The 24,606-nt window shown below is 41.1% G+C and overlaps 1 protein-coding gene across 1 annotated transcript in view; it reads right to left on the bottom strand.

The window, feature by feature from the left end:
• LOC126335904 (ATP-binding cassette sub-family C member 4-like) overlaps positions 1-24,606 on the bottom strand; it is a 227,009-nt gene that overhangs the window by 4,550 nt on the left and 197,853 nt on the right. Inside the window, exons 23-24 of the mRNA XM_049999377.1 lie at positions 1,401-1,561; positions 924-1,053 (exon numbers count right to left, since the gene is read on the bottom strand). Of these exons, the coding sequence (XP_049855334.1) occupies positions 924-1,053; positions 1,401-1,561 (291 nt within the window). The remainder of the gene's footprint in view (positions 1-923; positions 1,054-1,400; positions 1,562-24,606) is intronic.

Below are 24,606 nucleotides of genomic sequence, written 5' to 3'. Positions count from 1 at the left end.
TCTGACACGAATAAATAAAAATAAATAAATTTGCAACTGAAGCTGACGTGTTACATGTACAATTATCACAGTTGCTGACAGGGCTGCACAATGATAAAAATTCTTAAATAAAAATATTATAAAAATATCTTGTTTCAATGTAAGAGTTTCCAATTGGCAATTCCAAAAGAGTTCTGGATGCCTGTTTTTCTAAGTTCCGAGCTAAAATTTAACAGTCTTCAAGAAATAATTGACTCATTTCAGCTAGATGATGTACGTGAAATTGTTTGCATGATGGGTTTCGTAATGAAAAGGATATTTTGAAGAAAAGCATATCCATAGAAGGCAGTGCAAATAAGTGAGCTAATGTTCCCTGTACCTTCAGCGCAAAAAATGTTCAGCTTCCAAATTTTCTGAAAGTAGTTTAGGTTGCATTAAGCATTTCTGGTTCAAACGACGAGGCAAAACGAATTTTTCGCTAAGGAACCATAAATTGACAGAGATGCGCAACCAATGTACCACTGACCTTATAAAAGGAGATCTGCAAATAGCAATGCATTTTAATTTTAATTGCAGTGAATTATTTAAAAATGTAAGATAGAATTAATTTTGGCAGAAGGAAGTAAAGTCTCTAAACAAAAGCAATAATTTCTACTGTTATTTGTAGGAAACCCTATTTGAAGCATTTGTTTTGTAGGCTTCCTCCTCGCTCACTTACTTTCGCTGTAAAAAGCTGGCAACCCTACACGGCTATGACAGCTGCAGCCGAATTGCTCTGGTGCTAAATCCATTGTTTAAAAGATTTAACTTCGCAAAATTAAATGACAGACTGCTGTGTGCAAAATATAATAAGAAGAAACTGCTGTTCAGTGTGTGTTTGGTAAAAGAAAGCTATTATTGACGATTGTTGTAGGACACTGTCTAGTGACATATTTGTTTCTCACCACTACAGTTCCAGCGTCCATCACGAGCACCTTGTCTGAGTCCATAACAGTATTCAGCCTGTGGGCGATAGTAATCACCGTGCAGTGCTTGAATTTTCTGCGAATCGTACACTGAATTAGGGCATCCGTCCTGTAACACAAATTTTCAAATAATTCGATCACATAAATGTTTCTACAGAGAAAATTTCGTGCCATTAAGAAGAACTCACCTGTTTGCGAAGGTGGTCCAAGGAACTTAGGCACACAATCTAAAATATATAGGTGATAAAATCACAACCCACAAACCAGAAAATGAGTTACAACATATGCCTCTATTCAACAATATTAAGGTATACACAGAGACGACCACTTACAATGTAACGCAATTAACTACACACCCTCTGTGTATTTAGATGGATACAGGCACGATAATGAAAACATAAACTGTGTTCAGTAAAGGGATTAGGAAGGAATTAATATAAGTGGTGCGACACTCACTCTGGGTCGACGTTGGCAGTGGCCTCGTCGAGTACGAGTATTTTGTTGTTCCTGAGTATGGCCCTAGCAAGGCAGATCAGTTGCCTCTGACCCACGCTGAAGTTGCTGCCGCCCTCCGTAACTTGGAAGTCTAGTGTCTCGACACAGGACTTGAGCTCCACCTGTCAACATTAAAAGAAAGCAGAGTAACAACTACTGAGATTGTGTGTGTGACGTAGTGGAGAGTGGCTGCGTTAGTTGTTTCACAATGCTTAGCTGTTCTTTGCAGAAATATAGGAAATAAATACTGCATCAAACTCTATAGTTGTTGGTTATACTGTTTCGCATGGGCGAAATCGAAATTGAACGTAACTTATTCTTTATTTATATTTTTCACCACATATGGCAAAGATGGAATAAATGTGTGAAGTAGACGCCTGTGGAACGAAAACAATTTGCTTAATTCCTTACATACCAAACCTATGATCCAATTTACGCATTTCTTTTCCGTGTTGTCTTCAGAACATGTACACATTTTTTAAAGTAGCCATATGCTTAAATAAATAAATTCCACGAGCAGCACAATATATGGTACGAATCACAACTCAGTAATTTAGGAATAAAGTTTCATATATTTCCTAAAAACAGTTAGATGAAACGAAAATGAATAAATGCCTGTAAATGTGGAAATTTGTTTTGAGTTGAAAATGCTCATGTCTGCTCAATAAATTTCACTGTTTGGTATTATGAAAGGGATTTGAAAGTGAACTGTTAAATGGTGTTCCGAAACGTAAGATGAAGACTGATGCTGTCCCAGTTCTAAGTCTGCCATCCTCCAGTGCTGAATTAGTGCGTAGTAATGAGCCTGATAATGTGATAAAAATTGTTGTTGTTCTGGACTTCAGTCCTGAGACTGGTTTGATCCAGCTCTCCATGCTACTCTATCCTGTGCAAGCTTCTTCATCTCCCAGTACCTACTGCAACCCACACCCTTCTGAATCTGCTTAGTGTATTCATCTCCCTCTACTATTTTTACAATCCACGCTGCCCTCCAATACTAAAGTGGTGGTCCCTTGATGCCTCAGAACATGTCCTACCAACCGATCCCTTCCACTAATTAAGTTGTGCCAGGAACTCCCCTTCTCCCCAATTCTGTTCAATACCTCCTCATTAGTTATGTGATCTACCCATCTAATCTTCAGCATTCTTCTGTAACACCATATTTCGAAAGCTTCTATTCTCTTCTTGTCCAAACTATTTATCGTCTATGTTTCACTTCCATACATTGCTACACTCCATACAGATACTTTCAGAAACGACTTCCTGACACTTAAATCTATACTCGATGTTGACAAACGTCTCTTCTTCAGAAACGCTTTCCTTGCCATTGACAGTCTACATTTTATATCCTCTCTACTTCGACCATCATCAGTTATTTTGCTCCCCTAATAGCGCAACCCCTTTACTACTTTAAGCGTCTCATTTCCTGATCTAATTCCCTCAGCATCACCCGACTTAATTCGACTACATTCCATTATCCTCGATTTGTTTTTGTTGATGTTCATCTTATATCCTCCTTTCCCGACACTGTCTATTCGGTTCAATTGCTCTTCCAAGTCCTTTGCTGTCTTTCACAGAATTACAATGTCATCGGCTAACCTCAAAGTTTTTATTTCTTCTCCATGGATTTTAATACCTACTCCGATTTTTTCTTTTGTTTCCTTTATTGCTTGCTCAATAAACAGATTGAATAACATCGTGGAGCAGCTACAGCCCTGTCTCACTCGCTTCCCAACCACTGCTTCCCTTTCATGTCCCTCGACTCTTATAACTGCCATCTGGTTTCTGTACAAATCGTAAATAGCCATTTGCTCCCTGTATTTTACCCCTACCACCTTCAGAATTTGAAAGAGAGTATTCCTGTCAACATTGTCAAAAGCTTTCTCTAAGTCTACAAATGCTAGAAACGTAGGTTTGCCTTTCCTTAATCTTTCTTCTAAGATACGTCCTAGGATCAGTATTGCCTCACGTGTTCCAGTATTTCTACGGAATCCAAACTGATTATCCCCGAGGTCGGCTTCTACTAGTTTTTCCCTTCGTCTCTAAAGAATTCGCGTTAGTGTTTTGCAGCCGTGACTTATTAAACTGAAATTTCGGTAATTTTCACATCTGTCAACACCTGCGTTTTTCGGGTTGGATTTATTATATTCTTCTTGAAGTCTGAGGGTATGTTGCCTGTCTCATACATCTTGCTCAGCAAACGGTAGAGTTTCGTCAGGACTGGCTCTCACAAGGCTGTCATGGAATGTTGTCCACTCCCGGGGCCTTGTTTCGACATAGGTCTTTTCTTCCTCTGTCAAACTCTTCACTCTTCTCCCATTTCATCTTCATCTGCATCCTCTTCCATTCCAAGTACATCGCCCTTGTATAGACCCTCTATATACTCCTTCCACCTTTCTGCTTTCCCTTCATTGCTTAGAATTGGGCTTCCATTTGAGCTGTTGACATTCATACAAGTGGTTCTCTTTCCTCCAAAGGTCTCCCTAATTTTCCTGTAGGCAGTATCTATCTTACCCCTAGTGAGATAAGCCTCTACATCCTTACATTTGTCCTCTAGCCATCCCTACATAGCCATTTTGCAGTTCTTGTCGATCTCATTTTTTAGACGTTTGTATTCATTTTTGCCTGGTACATTTTTCTGCATTTTTGTATTTTCTCCTTTCATCAATTAAATTCAGTATTTCTTCTGTTACCCAAGGATTCTTACCAGCCCTCGTCTTTATACCTACTTGGTCGTCTGCTGCCTTCACTACTTCATCTGTCAAAGCTACCCATTCTTCTTCTATTGTACTTCTTTCCCCCATTCCTGTGAATTGTTCCCTTATGCTCGCTCTGTAACTCTGTACAACCTCTGGTTGAGTCAGTTTATCCAGGTCCCATCTCCTTAAATTTCCATCTTCTTGCAATTTCTTCAGTTTTAATCTACAGTTCATAACTAATAGATTGTGGTCAGAGTCCACATCTGCCCCCGGAAATGTCTTACAATTCATATTTATATAAGAGGAAAGGCACAAAAGTGAAGCTGCCATAAAGAAGCACAAGACGATTTACAGATGAATACATACATCAAGTGATGAAGAAATTACTACTAGACATGATATTAACCGTCCGCAGCTCGTGGTTGTGCGGTATCGTTCTCGCTTCCCTCGCACGGGTTCCCGGGTTCGATTCCCGGCGGGGTCAGGGATTTTCTCTGCCTCGTGATGATTGGGTGTTGTGTGATGTCCTTAGGTTAGTTTGGTTTAAGTAGTTCTAAGTTCTAGCTGACTGATGACCATAGATGTTAAGTTCCATAGTACTCAGAGTCATTTGAACCATGATGCTGTAAATTCGACAATGTGACTCGCACCAACAATTAGAAATTATGTGGACAGAAATCAAAGACCTTAGGCAAACGAGTCGGATTTATAGGAGCGTCCTGAGCGGCACTGCAAGGTCGATACATCGCGCCCGACTCCCGAGTGAGTCTGTGGTGCTGCGGTGTGAGGCTCTCTTTTGGTTTGCCTGAACAGAGCAGGCTGGGGCAGCAAGCGGAGGCGGAATTTCTGGTGGTTGCCGTTGAAAGAGGTCGCTGGTGGTCTGTTTTGGTTAAGAGGCGCTCGTACGGAAGGACACTGCTGGGATCTGTCAGGACAAGTGAGGAGAACGTTCCTGCACCCGGGGACGCGCTGCGACCGGAAGACATGTGGCCTGTCGCAACTTCTGTTTTCCTGGTCTCCCTGTGGGTTCTGGTTTATCCGTAGGACGAAGCATTGCTGCCTTTGGATTTAATAGGACTGGGTGAGAGCCGGAATTATCTTTGTGCGTTGGTAGTTTTCCTGAGATCCGGGCAGTGGTGTGTTCAGCACAGTTCTTGCTATATTATTATGCAGTTTATCCGTTTGCCCTGTTGTGGTGCATCCCTTTCTTCTTTACATCGTTACATGTCTGTATTACTTATTTTGTGCTCTTTTCGCATGTTCATGTCGATCTAGCAACGCTGTTCTCAGCCTCCAACTTGGCTGTAATTTGTTTTCGCTTTTGGCTTCTGTTGCCAATCACTTCTCTTTTAATGTATTCATCTGTTGAGTGGGCTTTATGTGTTATCATGTTCGGGCTAGAAACGCACTGTAAATGTTTTCGAGGCGTGTTTGGCTATTTGAGGCACCTTTTGATATTTTATGTTTGAATTTGTTGGACGTTGCAATCTCCCTCGGGGCACACCTTTGTTTTAAAAATTAGTTTAAAAGAGCCGGTTGTAATACACGTTTTCCCATTTGTCTTAAAGAGTCTTGGTGTTTTATAAGAGTCAGTCACAAACTGGTTCCTGCCGTCTGCCTTAACACTCGCCGTCGCCGCCTGGGCGGACCCTCTGTATGCCTGTTATGGCTGATGACGTCAGGCAGCAGTCTTGACCGGTCTTAGGACACGCTGCTGCTGCTCAGACCTTAGAGGCTCCACCTCTGTCTCTATTCCGACCGTTTGATATTTTTATCTTTTACTCTTTGTAAAGTTGTGTGTGTGTGTGTGTGTGTGTGTGTGTGTGTGTGTGTGTGAGTGCGTGTGCGAGTGCGCCTGTTTTCTTCACTGAAGAATCTCTTACTTGTTTGTTTAGGACATTTGGGTAAAATTTAATTGAGTTTCGAAAGAACACCGAAATTCTGTTACCTATCTTGTAACTTTTAGTGGTTCTATTTTATGTTCTTTCTAATGAAACATTGATTCCCTTGTTAAAATCGCTTTAATTGACAACAATTATCTCGTGCTCAGTTTCCATTTGTAGTAATAATAATTATATGATCCAATAAATTTGGAAACGTTGTAAACGAGTAATGCTCAGTGTCCTTCCCCCCTCGTCCCTCCCCCACCCCCTCCCCTATGGTCCATCCCAATGGTCCAGCACACGCAGTGATACCATAGTGGCACACTCGGCTGAGTTACACGAAATTAAAACATCTTCAAAAGGTGATTATGAAGCGACGGAGTACTAACTGGTCATCAGAAGACACTGCGAAGGCTGCGACTTTAGGCTGCCTATCTCTTAAAGCCACAGACATACCGAAATATCCTCTTCCTAGTGAAGTCAAAAGAAAACTCGTATAATTTAGAGCTCCACAGATTTTGTTCATTTAAACGGTAGTGTTTTGAAACCTCAACGATATTAACAAACCATGAAAAAAACGTAGTTCAGAAACTTGACACTAATGTTTCATCGATCTTGGAAAAAAATAGACCAACTAATATAAAGCTTAATAACAATAACAGTAACAATAATGTATTAAAACCTGAAAAATCTGCATTACATTCGTACCTGCATATGAATTAGACGTGAGTGCGCTATGAGCTTCTAAGCTGCAATGCAATGCAGCGTGGCAGGAGTGTTGACGGTGTGTGGCGTCGCAACTAGTGCGAGCGCACAGTTTTCTATCAAATATTTACTGTGAAATGTAGACAGACTGTAAAGTAGCCATCAGATTAGCATATGTGCTGTAGCGGGCAGATTACCGGTGTCCGTTCGTCTGACGTCACGACCATATGGCATGTCTGTACCGTGAGAATGTAAGACCTGTGCGCTAACTAGCCGCGTGTATAACGTGGAACTTTCATCTTTAATAACTTCTAACTGAGGAACCTGAGGAAATTAAAAGTTAATATACTAGTTTCTGTTATGAATAAAAATAAGTCATCCAAATTTGAGCTTTGAAACCTGCATATTTTGGAAATTAGAAAAATCTTACAGAAAACGCAAATTTCTACAATTTTCGAGTCTAAATAAATACCATTATGTATAGATCACCTTCAGTGACCATCCAACTATGAAACAAAATCACCTTCCGTGCTTTTGTATTTATTTTGAGAATTTTACTTTTAGAAATTCACCTATAACTTTGTTAAAACCATAAATGTTTTGAATTTTTGTGAACAGTTATTTTATATGAGTAGGTGAGAGTGAATGAGTGTGCCTGAGTGAATGAAAGAGGGACATTCGCCATTCTTTGCAAGTGTATAAAATCTAGGTTGGAACTCGCAAGTGTTCAGACGATGTAACCGTGGGAACAGAGTCGCCAGTGGTTCCCCATCTTAGTGAATGTCGGATGTCCAAGAGTGTATGGTATTGTACAAGCAGCCAGAACGTTCGCGAGTATTTAAATAATTTCTGGAAATAAAGTAAAGTCTAGTTTTCCTTTCGGTTTGTTAAATTATACAGTAAATTTTGTGTAACAAGAAATCATGACGTAAATGATTCAGAAGTCATGACTGGTGCGTGCTAGATTTTGGCGCGAGGCGCACCCAAAGAGTTAATTCTGATTGGCTGTGTGATGTGTGAGCCAATGAGATGCGAGGACGGTTAGCAGACTAGGAGAGTGAGTCGCGAGTGGATGAGGAGTCGCGAAGGAACTGTGATCGAGAAGAGACATGCTTGAGGTGTCCTCGCGAATAATGTGTAAAATGAAGTCATAAAACGGCTTCATCGGTTCGGTACTGTGCGATTTGAGACTGGAAGAGTCCAGTAACGCGTAGTGTGAGTTTGAGCGAGTTGTGACTTTTCGTTCCGCGAAAGACGCGAGTAACTTTAATAATTAAAAGCGTGGCGGTACTTCGTAAACTTTTACTAAGTGCTTATGGCGAGCATTAACGTTAAAAAACGAACTATTATTGAACATCGACTGCAAACGTGTATGTTAGAAAATCGTCTGTGTTGCAGTTAAGTAAATTCCGTAACTTTGAAAGCTAATTCTGGCGGGGTTTGAGTGTGGATAGAATTGTGAACTGAACTTTCTTCAAACGTAGATTAGCGGGCTGATGATCAGGCTTAAAGACAATAAAGAGCTTAAATAGAATTACTAACTTCGCGTTCTCGTTTGAGTAAACAATTACTACCATTCCAATAACTCAATTTATTTAGGAAGATTGCTCATAGATTGTATTTCAGCAAACATGTATCGCGGCCTCCGGTGAGCGGCTATTAAATTGCAGTTTCTTCAACACTGCTTTTCTGCAATTTTTCCAGTAGCTGCTATCAGGAGAGGCGAGTGCAGCAACTACCTAAGAAACGAGGTAGGTGGATTTTCTTTCAGGGAAAGGAAACTGCGCGATAAGAGCCTGACCCGTCGCAAGTGGTGCATCGGCCGGGAAATAAAAATAGTAAATTCCAGTGAATTTCAAAAAAAGCAGTAGTGACAATTACCGGACAATACAGAAGTGCTCGCTATGTGTAGGAACTGTGTAGCGTACAAATTGATATCGCCACGTGAATAGGAAGGACAGTGAAAGTGTCCGTGAACTGTAATGTGTTGTACGGAACGGAAGAATTTTTCGGTGACTACGCGCCGATTGGAATAGCAGTCTACGACGGCGTCTGGCAGACGACGAGCTACGGAGACTACGCAGAGGCGACGACAGCAGTGGCAGTTGGCAGCGCTGATTCGAGCGGGGGCCCGGAAACTGGTACAGCATTGCAGTGTATGGTGAACGGACCCGCAGTTTCATCTAGCAGCAACGCAGCACGCCGAAGCACAAAGTTAAGTACAGTGCTTTTGAAAACTTTGTGTGTTTGTGGAGTCAAACTGAGAAAAATGGCTGAGTTTCAACCAAGTGACAAAAAGGCGGAACTAAGTTGTGATAGTGGGATGGAGACAGGGGAAAATGACCCCATGAATTTTAGTTTAGACGTGTCTCAACCCAATTTCAGTAGTAGTTTGACTGATTCATCCTATGTTAATTATAGTTTGGAGTCAGATCCAAATATGTCAGTGCCCAGTGAGTTACAGTTACCCATGCCGGTAGTTAATGTTAATAGGGACATTGTATCAGCAAATGAGGGGGCGAAGGATAATGTCGCCAGTATGCTGATGAATCTATTAACTAAGATGAACGTGTTGGATTCCAATATGTCAAGTAAGATGGATTCCAGTATGTCAAAATTGGAAACTAATATGTCAAGTAAAATGGATTCAAAAATGTCTAAATTAGGATCTGATTTAAGTAATGAGATGACTAAAATGGGCGCTGATTTAGATTCCAAAATATCCGATCTCAGAGACTGTTGGAAGCAAGATTTAGCAGTGCTCAGTAGTAAAGTAAATGTTGAAATACAGCAGGTTAAACTAGAATGTACAGAAAATATTGTTCAAGTGCAAAGTGAATTGACGACACGAATCGAACAGGTTACTGAGGATCAACAGCAATTTAAATCCCATGTTGATGCAGAATTAGATAAAGTATGTGAGCACATAAAAGTGGTAGAGAATTCCAATGAAATTAATCATGCCGCCTTAGAATGTAAAATAAATGATACCAAAATTCGGTGTGAGAAACTTGGAGAGCAAGTTGTAAATAAGGTCAATAATTTAGAGACTCACATAAGCCATTTCAGTGAAAGTGTGAATGAGCAACTTTGTGGGCATGAATGCAGACTAACCAAAGTAGAACAGTGTGTTTCTAACCATAGTGGTAGTATAATTTCCAGTGGAATAATTGAATCTACCGAGGTTGCGTATGTTACCCACAGACAGTTTTTAAAATTTGACCCAAGTAAGAACATGCACCCCAGAGAATTTTGGAACGATTTTGAAGACGTTTTGCCGAAAGTATGGAGCGATAAACAAAAGATAGGCTTTATCACTTCAAATTTGATGGGAGAGGCCAGAGTATGGGGGAATTTAGCCTCTGAAAAATACGCGAAATTGTCAGAATTTAAATTAGCGTTCTTTGAGGAATACTGGGGAAAGAGAAAGCAGATGGATGTTCTTAATCGGTTCTGGTCGGGAGAGAAGTATGACCCCAAGAGAGAGGGCATCAAACGATTTGTTCAAAGGTGGGTAACAACTCTGTCCTACCTTAGTAATAAGTTAGAAACAGAACAGATCATATTAGGGGTAGAAAATAAGCTACCGTGGAACTGGAAAACTAAGATCATATCTGCGCCCCGAGATAACATTGACAAGTTCGTACAGTATTTAGAAAGGGTTGAATCCGTCCAAAAAGAAGAAGAAAACATGAGGAGGGAGCATCGCCCGCCTGCTAGGCAGAATGACAATCGCGCGGATGTAAACATTAATAGGATGGGTGTTCAGAGAGGCGGCGGATACCGTGGCAGTTCACGTGGTAGAGGAAGAACATATGTTAACAGGTTCAATGAACGCGAGCAGTATGACAGCGGCCGACAGATGTCAGGAGGTGAGGCGGTCAGCTGGAGGCATAGTGATGACGCACCGCGCTCGGAAAACCATTAATTGTCTACGAGTGTGCTGGCGATCGTAGGCAACAGCGTTTAAAGTTAAATCCGCTGGCAAAACCATTCATAAGAAAGCAGCCTGAACGACCACCTAACATAAATGTTGTTGCTACAAAATTTAGGGAGGATAACGTAAAACAGACAGAGATAGTAGCTTTAAGTCAAGTGGAGGTTAATGAACCAATTAACTGTAAGAATAATCATAAGAAGCCACTTATTGAAGAACTAAGTACTAGTTATAAGGGTAATAATCAGAAAGACATTATGCACAGTAAAACTAATGAAGAGCTGTCGGATAGGGGTGAGAACAGTAATAATGGCAGGGTTGTGACTGTGCTTGATAAGATAATTGATGTTGTAGATAGTTACGAAGAAGAGGATAGATTAGAGGAGGAGGTAGAGGTTAATGACGACGCCTTGGATAGGGTCGTAGAAAAGGAGGTTAATGAGAAAGAGGGGGAAACATTGGAAAAATGTTTTGACTTAGCAATAGTGGATAGGCTAATAGGAGCTGCCACTAGAATTGAGGGTGATAATAAGCATGAAATAAACCCTGTAAGTGTGAATGTGATTGCCACCCAAAAGACAGGCTTCGAAAGGAGAGAAATTGTGCAAGATTTATTGGAGGAAGCAGAACCCAAAATAAATAAAGAGTACTTAGGGCAACCGATAGTAGAGCTAAGAGTATTAAATGAACCAGTTAAATGTTTGATAGATACTGGATCGGAAGTCTGTGCAGTATCCCAGAACTTGGTAAATGAACTCCCTAACAGTAAACAGATTGTTAAGATGCCAGTAAGTGGCTTGAACATTGTAGTAGCAACCGGTAAGACTAAGAAGACAGTAAAACAGGAAGTGTTTCTACCCATAGCATTTAAGGAAGTAGAAATAAGACAGAACTTCTTAGTTATAAATGGACTGAGTGTAGACATATTGGTGGGGGCTGACTTTTTGAATAAATATGAAGGATGGGTGAATTTTTCTACCAATGATGTTATGGTAAAAATTAAGGGTAAACTAATTACTATACCTTTCATCGGTAAGCAGCTATGTGAGGATCCTGAGCAGAATGATTTTCCTATATGTATTTGTAAAACAGTGAAATTCTTGGAGGGCTATAATGAGTACGGTGGCAAAAAAGTAGAGGATCCGTCTGAGCTTGTGAGTGTCAGAAATAGGATCGAGGAGAAATTACTAGCATTAATTGATATTGATGAAGCAAGGAAAAACGATTTAAGACAAATACTAGTCAAACATGCCGAGGTTTTCTCAGATCAACCAGGGCTAGTAAAGGATTATGAGTGTTTTTTGACAGTGCAGAAAGACGCTCATTTCTTCAAAAAACCATTTGCAATCCCAGAAGTACATAAGGAGGCAGTACGTGACTTAATTCAAAATATGTTAGAGTGGGGAATTATTGAAAGGGCTGTTAGTGTGTACAATAACCCGCTAGTCATAGTTCCTAAGAAGGATGGCTCAATTAGACTAGTGTTGGATGCTCGAGCATTAAACAAAATAGTACTACCTGAGAGTGACCGTCCGGAGAATATTGAAGAACTGCTACAAAAGTTTAAAGGTGCTAAGTTCTTTACATCCATGGATGTGACCTGTGGATATTGGAACCTACCGTTAGCAAAGGAATCAAGAAAGTACACGGCATTCTTATTCGAAGGTAGATGTTATCAGTATAAGGTGGTGCCGTTTGGTTTAAATATAAGTGTATGTGCCTTTGTAAGAGCTATGTCGCAGGTATTAGGGGACCATCTACTAAGAAGAATTACAGTGTATGTAGACGACGTTTTGATATCGACACCAACGTGGGAGGAACACTGTATGTTATTGGATGAAGTATTGAGGGCCATAAAATTGGGGGGTATGAAATTGAAGCTAGACAAAACTGAATTTGTGAAGAAAGAAATTAAATTCTTGGGGCACATAGTGAGTGGCGATGGTATCATGCCGGATCCAGAAAAGATTAGAGCAATAAGGGATTATGCTGCACCTACAACACGTAAAGCATTAAAGGGGATGTTTGGTTTGTTTGGGTTTTATAGAAAATTTGTGTCTGGACAATTATTCAATGCACCGTGCCTGCGAGAACTCTTAAAGAAAAATGTAGTTTATAAATGGACTTCTGAGTGTCAGAAGGCGTTTGAAGAATTGAAAGAAGCTCTTATTAATAGTAAGATTTTGAACCATCCCGATTTTTCGAAACCATTTTGTCTGGGATCTGATGCTTGTGGTTACGGGTTAGGAGTTGAACTATTTCAGTTGGAAAAAGAAGGAGAAGAGGAAGTCCACAAGACCATAGCCTTTGCGAGCAGGTCATTGCAACAATCCGAGAAAAATTATAGTATATCTGAACTTGAAGCATTAGCTGTTATTTTCGGCCTGCAAAAATTTGAAAAGTACCTTTTAGGACATGAAATTTGGATCTACACAGACCATAGTGCCCTTACATATTTAGACTCATGTCAGCTAAAACATGCTAGATTAAGAAGGTGGTCCCTGTATTTACAGCAATTTAATTATAAGATGATATACATTAAGGGTTCCGAGAACATCGTGGCGGACGCCTTATCAAGAAGTGTGAAAGATACAGGACAAGAAGGGAAATCTTTAAGAAATACCGATAATAATGAAGTAATGTTGGCCATCATGCAGCTCCAGGACGATGGCTTAATTAAGCGCATTTGTAAGAACCTACGGAGGGAACAGAACCAGGATGACAACATTAAATTAGTAAAGAGTAGATTAGGTCATCCAGACTACCCAAAATTACTGGTCTACTATAAAGTGCATAAAGATGTCTTATTTAGGCGCAGGAAAGACAGTGAGGAGAATTGGAAAATATGTTTTCCGGAGCAACATGTAGATGCACTTATAGACTACGTACATTGTAAGTATGGGCATTATGGCGCTCGTAAATGTATAGCTAAGTTAAGTGAAGTGGTAATTTTTGATAATATGTGGAGAAGGGTGCAACAGCGATTAGAATCCTGTGATCGTTGCCAGAAAGTTAGGGCCAACAATAGAACTATCCAAGGACAGATGTATTCAGTAGAACCACAAAATCGGCTGGATTTAGTAGCTGTAGATTTATTTGGTCCACTACCAGTGTCTAGAGGGGGATGTGAATATGTGTTTGTGATGGTGGATGGGTTTACTAAGTACGTAAAATTTTACCCAATTAAGAAAGCCAACTCTAAAGTATTAGTGAATAAGTTGGAGAAGGACTATTTTGGGAAGATAGGAGTGCCAAAGGCAATATTGTCAGACAATGGGCCCCAGTTTATCTCTAAGAAATTTAGTGAATGTTTACAACAGAGAGGTATCGATCACATAAAAATCTCCGCGTACTTTCCTCAAGGGAACATGTGTGAGCGAATTATGAAGGAGTTAAACAGATTGTGTAGAACATATTGTCATAAAAAACACTCCGCTTGGGCCAATTATATTGAATACTTCGAAGAAGTAATAAACCATCTGAAGCATGAAGCCACAGGATATGCACCAGTAGAGCTAATGTGTGACATTAGGCCGAATAATATTTTATTCGACCTGGTCGAGTTTCCAAATCTCACAGACATAGCCATCGAAGAGAAGGAGAGACTGGCACGTATTAATATAAGAAAGAAGGCCCTGGAAAGAAAGAGAAGGCATGACGCAAGAGCTGATCCCACTAGTTTTCAGGTAGGGGATCTAGTGCTAGTGAAAACTAGGGAAAGATCTAAGAAACTTACGTCAGAAACAAAGAAGTTTACCGATGAGTACGTGGGCCCATTTAGAATCGTAGAGAAGCCTCACCCAAATGCTTATAGACTGGAGTTTGTGAAATCACATAAGGTGTTAGGGCTTAGGAACATTGTGGATTTGAAAAGATATGTTCAAAAGAGAGACGTGGCCAGGAGTGAGTAGATACCTCAGAGAGCTTTGCACTCTTTGCAGAGCTAAGTGCGTGACGAGCACTAGGTCTCGAGTCGTTTGACAATATTTCTTCCACTTTCATTTCCGTATTGTCAACCTACCTCTTCTTTCATTCAGAACTAAAATTCTATCGTCTTTCCTTCTTCTCTATCGTAGTTTTTAAGTGATAAAGTGTTTAAGTAATGAGTAGGAAAGAACCTCAGTGCAGTATAGGTTAAGCGTAAGGAATGAGTGTAAGAGAAAATCAAAAAAGGATTAAGATACCTCAGATAAGTAATAAGTCTCAGTAAAGTAAATGTTTGGCCTAAGGTGTGAGTAATGCCCTTAGAAAGGTAAAATAACTAAGAAATGTAAGAGCCTCAGAAAATATGGTGACGAACATTGAAGCTGTTTGTTAAGTAACAGAACGATATGTTAAGACGTAGCATTAAGCTAATGTTTAGGAAAGGAAATGGAGCAGTACAGCAAAACTGTCTGTTCAATGAAGTCAGAGCCTCAGGAGGTGATTTAGTGGTAAAATGAGTAAAGGTACAGTGCAACAAGGTTGACTGTCAAAGGGGTAAAAGAAGTTAAGTTAAAGGGACAGTGCAGCAGGACTGACTGTCAAATGAAGAGAAATATGTGAGAAAAGGAGAAAGAATGAGCATAGTGTTTGGCTAGCTCGATATTAGGAAAAAGTGAGGCTACGAAGGTGAGTAAATAAAAAGCTTAATGTTGGTAAACAGAGGAGATGTTTGTAAACAAAAGGAAGTGAGGCTACGAATGTAAACAAAGCTGAGGCGACGTTGGTAACTCAGGAGGTGGATGTATGTTAGAAAGTATGGGTAACGAGGTTTCGCAGATTAGTAGGAAACGCTTTAACAAATACTAACCTGAGTGTGTGAAGTATGAGTATGAGAGTTGTAAATTAAACCCGAATGTGACTAGAGAAAACCTGATGTTGACAAGAAATTGAAGTAACTCCAGATATGTGAGATGAGGAAAGTACCCATGACATCGATTCCATTTTTGACCAGAGACACACAAAGCTCCCCAAGTTTGTCGTAGAGATTAGTATAAGGATTGTAGTGTTGATAAATGAATAAGTAAATATGTATTTTTCAGTGTTTAATTTATGATACAGGACTACAGGAGATTGCCTGGAGACAGAATTGTAATATTGATAATTTTGTGTATATTTTATATTGTTGTGTATTGTACAGGAACTGGAGAGTCACCAGTGCTGGCGGAGATTTATTATGTATTTGTGAACTATTTGTAGGAATTGTTTTTCTTAGTATTTCTTATGTAACCATAACTTGTTTGATTATGAGATGAAGAAGTAATTAAAGAGTAAATGTGCCACTTCGGTACTGCATTAGGAAAGTCAATTCACTTTTCACTTAATAAAAAAAAAAAAAAAAAAAAAAAAATTTGAAAATTGTACATACTGTAAAGTAAATTTTATCAAAAATATGAGACTTTAGAGTCAAGCAGATAGCGCCATTTATCGCTGCTGTAGGTTAAGACGTAGCAGTTAGAAAGGGAACTGAGGCCAGCTGATGTTTCAGGTGCGCCGAAGTAAACAGAGGTGGTAGCACGAGACTTGAAATGGACCTCCCAAGCAGGACCCGGTCGAACTACGAGTGCTATCAAAATCTTAAGTGTAAGTGGTAAAAAAGTGACGCTCACCATAGCGATAGTAGTGTTAGTGTGCGTGTGACGTACATCAAGATAGTATTTAGGTTTGTTTTCTCTTTCAGGAATTTGTAAATAGAATTTTGTAATCTGAAAAATTTTTTTTTGAATGATGATAAAAGTGCATGTTTAGATATAAGATGTTTTGTAGGTCGTCAGCCCTAGGTATAAGTGGATGATTGATGTACAGGAACTATAAATGTTAAATAGCTGTTTGAGTAAATCTTTAATAGAAATTTTTTAGAAAACTAAAAGTTTGTCATGAATGAAAAAATTTAGTTTCCTCAGGAGGTGTGTGGCGTCGCAACTAGTGCGAGCGCACAGTTTTCTATCAAATATTTACTGTGAAATGTAGACAGACTGTAAAGTAGCCATCAGATTAGCATATGTGCTGTAGCGGGCAGATTACCGGTGTCCGTTCGTCTGACGTCACGACCATATGGCATGTCTGTACCGTGAGAATGTAAGACCTGTGCGCTAACTAGCCGCGTGTATAACGTGGAACTTTCATCTTTAATAACTTCTAACTGAGGAACCTGAGGAAATTAAAAGTTAATATACTAGTTTCTGTTATGAATAAAAATAAGTCATCCAAATTTGAGCTTTGAAACCTGCATATTTTGGAAATTAGAAAAATCTTACAGAAAACGCAAATTTCTACAATTTTCGAGTCTAAATAAATACCATTATGTATAGATCACCTTCAGTGACCATCCAACTATGAAACAAAATCACCTTCCGTGCTTTTGTATTTATTTTGAGAATTTTACTTTTAGAAATTCACCTATAACTTTGTTAAAACCATAAATGTTTTGAATTTTTGTGAACAGTTATTTTATATGAGTAGGTGAGAGTGAATGAGTGTGCCTGAGTGAATGAAAGAGGGACATTCGCCATTCTTTGCAAGTGTATAAAATCTAGGTTGGAACTCGCAAGTGTTCAGACGATGTAACCGTGGGAACAGAGTCGCCAGTGGTTCCCCATCTTAGTGAATGTCGGATGTCCAAGAGTGTATGGTATTGTACAAGCAGCCAGAACGTTCGCGAGTATTTAAATAATTTCTGGAAATAAAGTAAAGTCTAGTTTTCCTTTCGGTTTGTTAAATTATACAGTAAATTTTGTGTAACAAGAAATCATGACGTAAATGATTCAGAAGTCATGACTGGTGCGTGCTAGATTTTGGCGCGAGGCGCACCCAAAGAGTTAATTCTGATTGGCTGTGTGATGTGTGAGCCAATGAGATGCGAGGACGGTTAGCAGACTAGGAGAGTGAGTCGCGAGTGGATGAGGAGTCGCGAAGGAACTGTGATCGAGAAGAGACATGCTTGAGGTGTCCTCGCGAATAATGTGTAAAATGAAGTCATAAAACGGCTTCATCGGTTCGGTACTGTGCGATTTGAGACTGGAAGAGTCCAGTAACGCGTAGTGTGAGTTTGAGCGAGTTGTGACTTTTCGTTCCGCGAAAGACGCGAGTAACTTTAATAATTAAAAGCGTGGCGGTACTTCGTAAACTTTTACTAAGTGCTTATGGCGAGCATTAACGTTAAAAAACGAACTATTATTGAACATCGACTGCAAACGTGTATGTTAGAAAATCGTCTGTGTTGCAGTTAAGTAAATTCCGTAACTTTGAAAGCTAATTCTGGCGGGGTTTGAGTGTGGATAGAATTGTGAACTGAACTTTCTTCAAACGTAGATTAGCGGGCTGATGATCAGGCGTAAAGACAATAAAGAGCTTAAATAGAATTACCAACTTCGCGTTCTCGTTTGAGTAAACAATTACTACCATTCCAATAACTCAATTTATTTAGGAAGATTGCTCATAGATTGTATTTCAGCAAACATGTATCGCGGCCTCCGGTGAGCGGCTATTAAATTGCAGTTTCTTCAACACTGCTTTTCTGCAATTTTTCCAGTAGCTGCTATCAGGAGAGGCGAGTGCAGCAACTACCTAAGAAACGAGGTAGGTGGATTTTCTTTCAGGGAAAGGAAACTGCGCGATAAGAGCCTGACCCGTCGCAGGTGACGTCACAGCTCACAGCACGCCTGTGCGTTAGCTCTGCCGTGTATTCTAGTATCCTTGGGATAGCCCGCCCGGTTATCCGTGCGATCTAACGCACGGCTTTCCGGGCGGGAAAGGAGCGCCTAGTCCTCGGCACGAATCCGCCCGGCGGACTTGTGTCGACATCCGGTGAGCCGGCCAGCCTGTGGATGGTTTTTAGGCGGTTTTCCATTTGCCTCGGCGAAAGCAGGCTGGTTCCTTTTATTTCGCCTCAGCTACACTATGTCGGCGATTGCTGCGCAAACAAGTTCTCCACGTACGCGTACACCACCATCACTCTACCACGCAAACATAGGGGTTACACTCGTCTGGTGTGAGAGGTTCCGTGAGGGGGGGGGGGGTGGTTCCAAAGGGGGCCGAACCGCACAGTAACCCTGAAGGAGTGGTTCAGTGTGGGGCGGCGGAGGGGTGCAGTGGACTGCAGTAGTTGTGGTGAGGATGTGTACCACTGTGGCTGCGGTGGGGACGGAGCCTCTCCGTCGTTTCTAGGCCCCCAGTTGATATACATACGTGGTACCTAAATGTGTACTCACATCAGTGTGTTCCGCTGCATCGAACAGTCTTCCCACAAACACGTGTCTAATTTTATGAACTGATATTTTCTTCATGATCGTAACCGGATCACCAAGTGGACCACGCCTGTCAGTATAGACTACCGGTTTTGCGTCCACGAATCCACACTTCAACACCTGAATTGCTGCCTAGGGGAAAGTTAGCATTAATGACTTGCTCTTGCCACATGTTCTTGGAGGTTCAAACCAACTTAAAAATGTACGAACTGTAGTAGCTATAAATATCAGTCTACAAATTACGTAAATACTGGTGTAATTTTGCAGTCTTCAGTAACCAGCAGAAATATCTGCACTTTATGCATTACGTCATGTATATAAGTTCAGTCGGCTGGACAGCTCAAAAGTAACCTTCTACTGAAATTTCGTTTCTAATGTTACTCAGTGCAGGTTATAATCTGTCACTAATCACTAATCACGACTCTTTGAGGAACTGAATTTCGACCAAGCTATCTGCCTTTCATTGTCTCTGTGAGGTCATTCTCTCTATAATACAACCAATATACGAGAAAGGCTAAAGGCATCCTGCCCCACGAATATCTCAGAGGATTTGATAAGCCGGAATATCGGGCTATCATCATTCTTCTGTATCAGCTTCTCCCATAGTGAAGTTTCGAGATACTTTTATGTTAACTGTGAGAAACGTGCTGCAAGCTGTGAATTGTGCTAGGGCAGCATAATCAGTGACTTGTCGATGAATGTAACATATTAGGTTCGACTCACCCTCGGTTGCAAGACCTTATGTTGCCACAGAAAGGGAAAAATGGTAGGAATAGGGAGGTGTTGTCGATCCCACAAGCGTGTAAACAAATAATTTCACACAGGAACTGAAAGTATTGGTAGCGCATAGGCTTCAGAATGAAGGAAAGATTTTGACAACCAGGACAGAGCTTTGGCGGGAGCGAGGGGCCACCTGCCAGGGGCTCAGCGTGTGGTTGCCTGGAGACTGCCTGCCGTGGCTAACAAGCTTTGCTAGCCCGGGTAGCGTGAGTGGCGGTCCAGGGGCTGGGAAGAAACCACGCTCACATGTACGGAGATCAGCCAGAGAATCATAGCCTTCCATTTCTTCAGTGTATGGCCTATTCTTAGTTAAAGACTTATTTTAATTCTAGGCAAAGCGAGTCTTCCTCCCACCAGCTCGCCTCGCTATGTAATTTAGTCTACAGCAGATATGAGAGCGACGAGGTAGAATTCATTGGGCGAGTTGATTGGGAGGAGATGATGGTTCGATGTCGAAAGACTTTCTTCCATGAAGACTTGAAGCCGTCAGAAACAATATAAACTGACCTGCCAGTAACTGAAACATTATACACTTGGTGAGATGTTGAGTATTGTGAAAAATCACTCTCGTGATGTTCGTGTTTTCGCCTAGTTAAGTTGTTGTTGTGGTCTTCAGTCCTGAGACTGGTTTGATGCAGCTCTCCATGCTACTCTATCCTGTGCAAGCTTCTTCATCTCCCAGAACCCACTGCAACCCACTTCCTTCTGAATCTGCTTAGTGTAGTCATCTCTTGGTATCCCTCTACGATTTTTACCCTCTACGCTGCTCTCCAATACTAAATTGGTGATCCCTTGATGCCTCAGAACATGTCCTACCAACCGATCCCTTCTTCTGGTCAAGTTGTGCCACAAACTTCTTTTCTCACCAATCCTATTCAATACTTCCTCATTAGTTATGTGATCTACCCATCTAATCTTCAGCATTCTTCTGTAGCACCACATTTCAAAAGCTTCAATTCTCTTCTTGTCTAAACTATTTATCGTCCATGTTTCACTTCCATACATGGCTACACTCCATACAAATACTTTCAGAAATGACTTCCTGACACTTAATTTTATACTCGATGTTAACAAATTTCTCTTCTCCAGAAACGCTTTTCTTCCCATTGCCAGTCTACATTTTATATTCTCTCTACTTCGACCATCGTCAGTTATTTCGCTCCCCGAATAGCAAAACTCCTTTACTACTTTAAGTGTCTCATTTCCTAATCTAATTCCCTCAGCGTCACCTGACGTAATTCGACTACATTCCATTATCCTCGTTTTGCTTTTGTTGATGTTCATCTTATATCATCCTTTCAAGACACTATCCATTCCGTTCAACTGCTCTTCCAAGTCCTTTGCTGTCTCTGACAGAATTACGATGTCATCGGCGAACCTCAAAGTTTTTATTTCTTCTCCATGGATTTTAATACCTACTCCAAATTTTTCTTTTGTTTCCTTTACTGCTTGCTCAATATACAGATTGAATAATATCGGAGAGAGACTACAACCCTGTCTCACTCCCTTCCCAACCACTGCTTCCCTTTCATGTCCCTCGACTATTATAACTGCCATCTCGTTTCTGTACAAATTGTAAATAGCCTTTCGCTCCCTATATTTTACCCCTCCCACCTTCAGAATTTGGAAGAGGGTATTCCTGTCAACATTTTCAAAAGCTTTCTCTAAGTCTACAAATGTTAGAAACGCAGGTTTGCCCTTCCTTAATCTAGCTTCTAAGGTAAGTCGTAGGGTCAGTATTGCCTCACGTGTACCAACATTTCTACGGAATCCTAACTGATCATCCCCGAGGTCGGCTTCTACTAGTTTTTCCATTCGTCTGTAAAAAATTCGTGTTAGTATTTTGCAGCCGTGACTTATTAAACTGAAATTTCGGTAATTTTCACATCTGTCAGCACCTGCTTTCTTTGGGATTGGAATTATTATATTCTTCTTGAAGTCTGAGGGTATTTCGCCTGTCTCGTACATCTTGCTCACCAGATGGTAGAGTTTTGTCAGGACTGGCTCTCCTAAGGGCGTCAGTAGTTCCAATGGAATGTTGTCTACTCCGGGCGCCTTGTTTCGACTCAGGTCTTTCAGTGCTCTGTCAAACTCTACACGCAGTATCGTATCTCCCATTTTGTCTTCATCTACATCCTCTTCCTTTTCCATAATATTGTCCTCAAGTACATCACCCTTGTATAGACCCTCCATATACTCCTTCCACCTTTCTGCTTTCCCTTCTTTGCTTAGAACTGGGTTTCCATCTGAGCTCTTGATGTTCATACAAGTGGTTCTCTTATCTCCAAAGGTCTCTTTAATTTTCCTGTAGGCAGTATCTATCTTACCCTTAGTGAGATAAGCCTCTACATCCTTACATTTGTCCTCTAGCCATCCCTGCTTAGCCATTTTGCAATTCCTGTCGATCTCATTTTTGAGACGTCTGTATTCCTTTTTGCCAGCTTCATTTACTGCATTTTTATATTTTCTCCTTTCATCAATTAAATTCAATATTTCTTCTGTTACCCAAGGATTTCTACTAGCCCTCGTCTTTTTACCTACTTGATCCTCTGCTGCCTTCACTATTTCATCCCTCAAAGCTACCCATTCTTCTTCTACTGTATTTCTTTCCCCCATTCCTGTCAATTGCTCCCTTATGCTCTCCCTGAAACTCTGAACAACCTCTGGTTCTTTTAGTTTATCCAGGTTCCATCTCCTTAAATTCCCACCTTTTTGCAGTTTCTTCAGTTTTAATCTACAGGTCATAACCAATAGCTTGTGGTCAGAGTCCACATCTGCCCCTGGAAATGTATGTAGCCATTAAATTAAGTGCTGTAATGGCTGGAGTTTCTTTCATTCTATACTGCAATAAAGGGAGCGTGGCTGTCTGATATCCGACCGATTAAAGAGTAGCGGTTCTTTTCAGATAAATGTCCCAGCATACTGTCAGTCGAACAGAGTTATTTCCAGTTTGGAATATCTGGAAAGATTTTAATTTGTTACTGGGACAACGTTATCGATATCCCAGGCAAAAATTAAAATTTAATTTATCTGTATATGTGTGAGCGTGTGTGTGTGTGTGTGTGTGTGTGTGTGTGTGTGTGTGTGTGTGTGTGTGTGTGTGCAGTTCATAGCTCTTACCTCTACTGACCGGATTGGAGTTAAACAGAAAAAAAGAATCGTGTGCCGTTGCTGAGTGGGAGACCCCAGGTGTAGGTTCAGCCTCATAAATGGAAAGAGGCCCCTGCCACGCACAAAATGATTCCTTTACTTGCAGTGTGCCAGAGATGTATGTTAGGCGTATCTGCTGAGTACAGCTGCCGACAACGGAGGTGTGACTGAAGTTCCACATATTGAGAAAATGAAAGGCAAGATCTATATTCGACTTGGAAAAACGTTTTATAGCCAAGATCGCATTAATTAATATTTATTATTGACGATCGGTTTCTATAGCCGAAACTTTCACCTTCCGATCTTCAAAAAAGTTTTGGCTATTATGGTGTTCTATTATTAATTTATCACTCATGCCGTGTCCTCATTATGGTGGAGAGCATAGGTTTGTCCACAGTAAAACAATATTGATACAAAAAGCACCTTGTGGAAATGGACATGTTCAGACACGTTGCGCGCAGTTATAAATATTAGTTGATGCGATCTTGGCTATAAAATGTCCATACAGAGGACTGATTAGTGTGGTGGCATCTTCGTGCGGCACGACGATGAGAGAAGGGTCAGAGTAAAACCAGGTGCCAGCGAACAGTCCACTCGTTTGGAAAAGCACCTGTCTCCCGCTGAGCATAACAGCCCTATCTGAAGGCCGAATCACCCTCACCAGTGCCGCACGTCCAGTTCTTTCACCACCAACATCCAAATCGAATGTCTCATAGAAAAGCGCAGTTTTCCGTTACCTTTTCATTCCACTTTCCTTATTTCAAATTTCTGTGTTGAACTTTGCAATGTTTCTTCTTTCTCGTCGCTTTTGCTTATACACTGACGAAAAAAAAAAATCGCTGGGCCATGAAGGAGTTTTGCGACATAAACGAAGTTAAGCTATGTTTCTACATCCGAAAGTTGATGATTATTCGCGCCAGTCACGTGAGAGTCGTGTCAGTAGCGCGGCTATAGGGATGCAAATCAGGTTTGCTTTAAATAGACCCTGTAACGGTCGTGAGTGTTAGTTATCTTTGATACTAAACGCGGTGAGTTGACGCTAGTGAAGAACGCATCTAACGCCACAAGGACGCCATTATCTACACCTCACGAGTTTGATTGAGGTCGGGTAATAGGGCTGCGAGAAGCTGGATGTTCCTTCTGCGGTACTGCAGAAAGACGTGGCGGGATTGTAGCCACTGTACGCGACTGCCGGCAGCGATGGTCACAAGAACGTACGGTCGCGAGAAGACCGGTCTCCGGACGGCCACGTGGCACTATCGAGAGGGAGGTCCATCGTGTTCGGCTTATGGCTGTGGCGCATCGTACTGCATCTGCAGCAGCAATATGAGCAGCAGTTGCGACCACAGTGACACAACTAATTGTTACAAATCCGTTACTCCAAGGACAGCTCCAAGCCAGACGCCCTATAGCGTGCTTTCCACTGTCCCCAAACCACAGCCATTTGCGACCTCATGGTGCCAAGCGAGAGTTCATTGGAGGGTAGTGTGGGGGTCTGTTGTGTTTTCTGAAGAAATCTGGCTCTGCCTTGGTAACATTGATGGCTGTGTGTTGGTTAGGAGGAGATCTGCTGAGGGCCTGCAACCGATCTGTCTGTGTGCTGCACACTCTGGACCTACACCTACAGCTATCGTCTGCGATGAGATTTCGTATGACAGCAGGAGTGCTCTCGTAGTCATCCCAGGCATTCTGGCGCCCAAATAGCAAGCCACTCTGGTGATTGACCTGTTGTGCTGCCATTCAAGAACAACATTCCACAGGAAGCTTTCCAACAAGATAACGCTC

The sequence above is a fragment of the Schistocerca gregaria genome, chromosome 2 (assembly GCF_023897955.1).
Source record: "Schistocerca gregaria isolate iqSchGreg1 chromosome 2, iqSchGreg1.2, whole genome shotgun sequence".
Classification (NCBI taxonomy): domain Eukaryota; kingdom Metazoa; phylum Arthropoda; class Insecta; order Orthoptera; family Acrididae; genus Schistocerca; species Schistocerca gregaria.
Note: the sequence above shows the minus strand (reverse complement) of the source record. Positions and strands in the feature narration are given on the sequence as shown.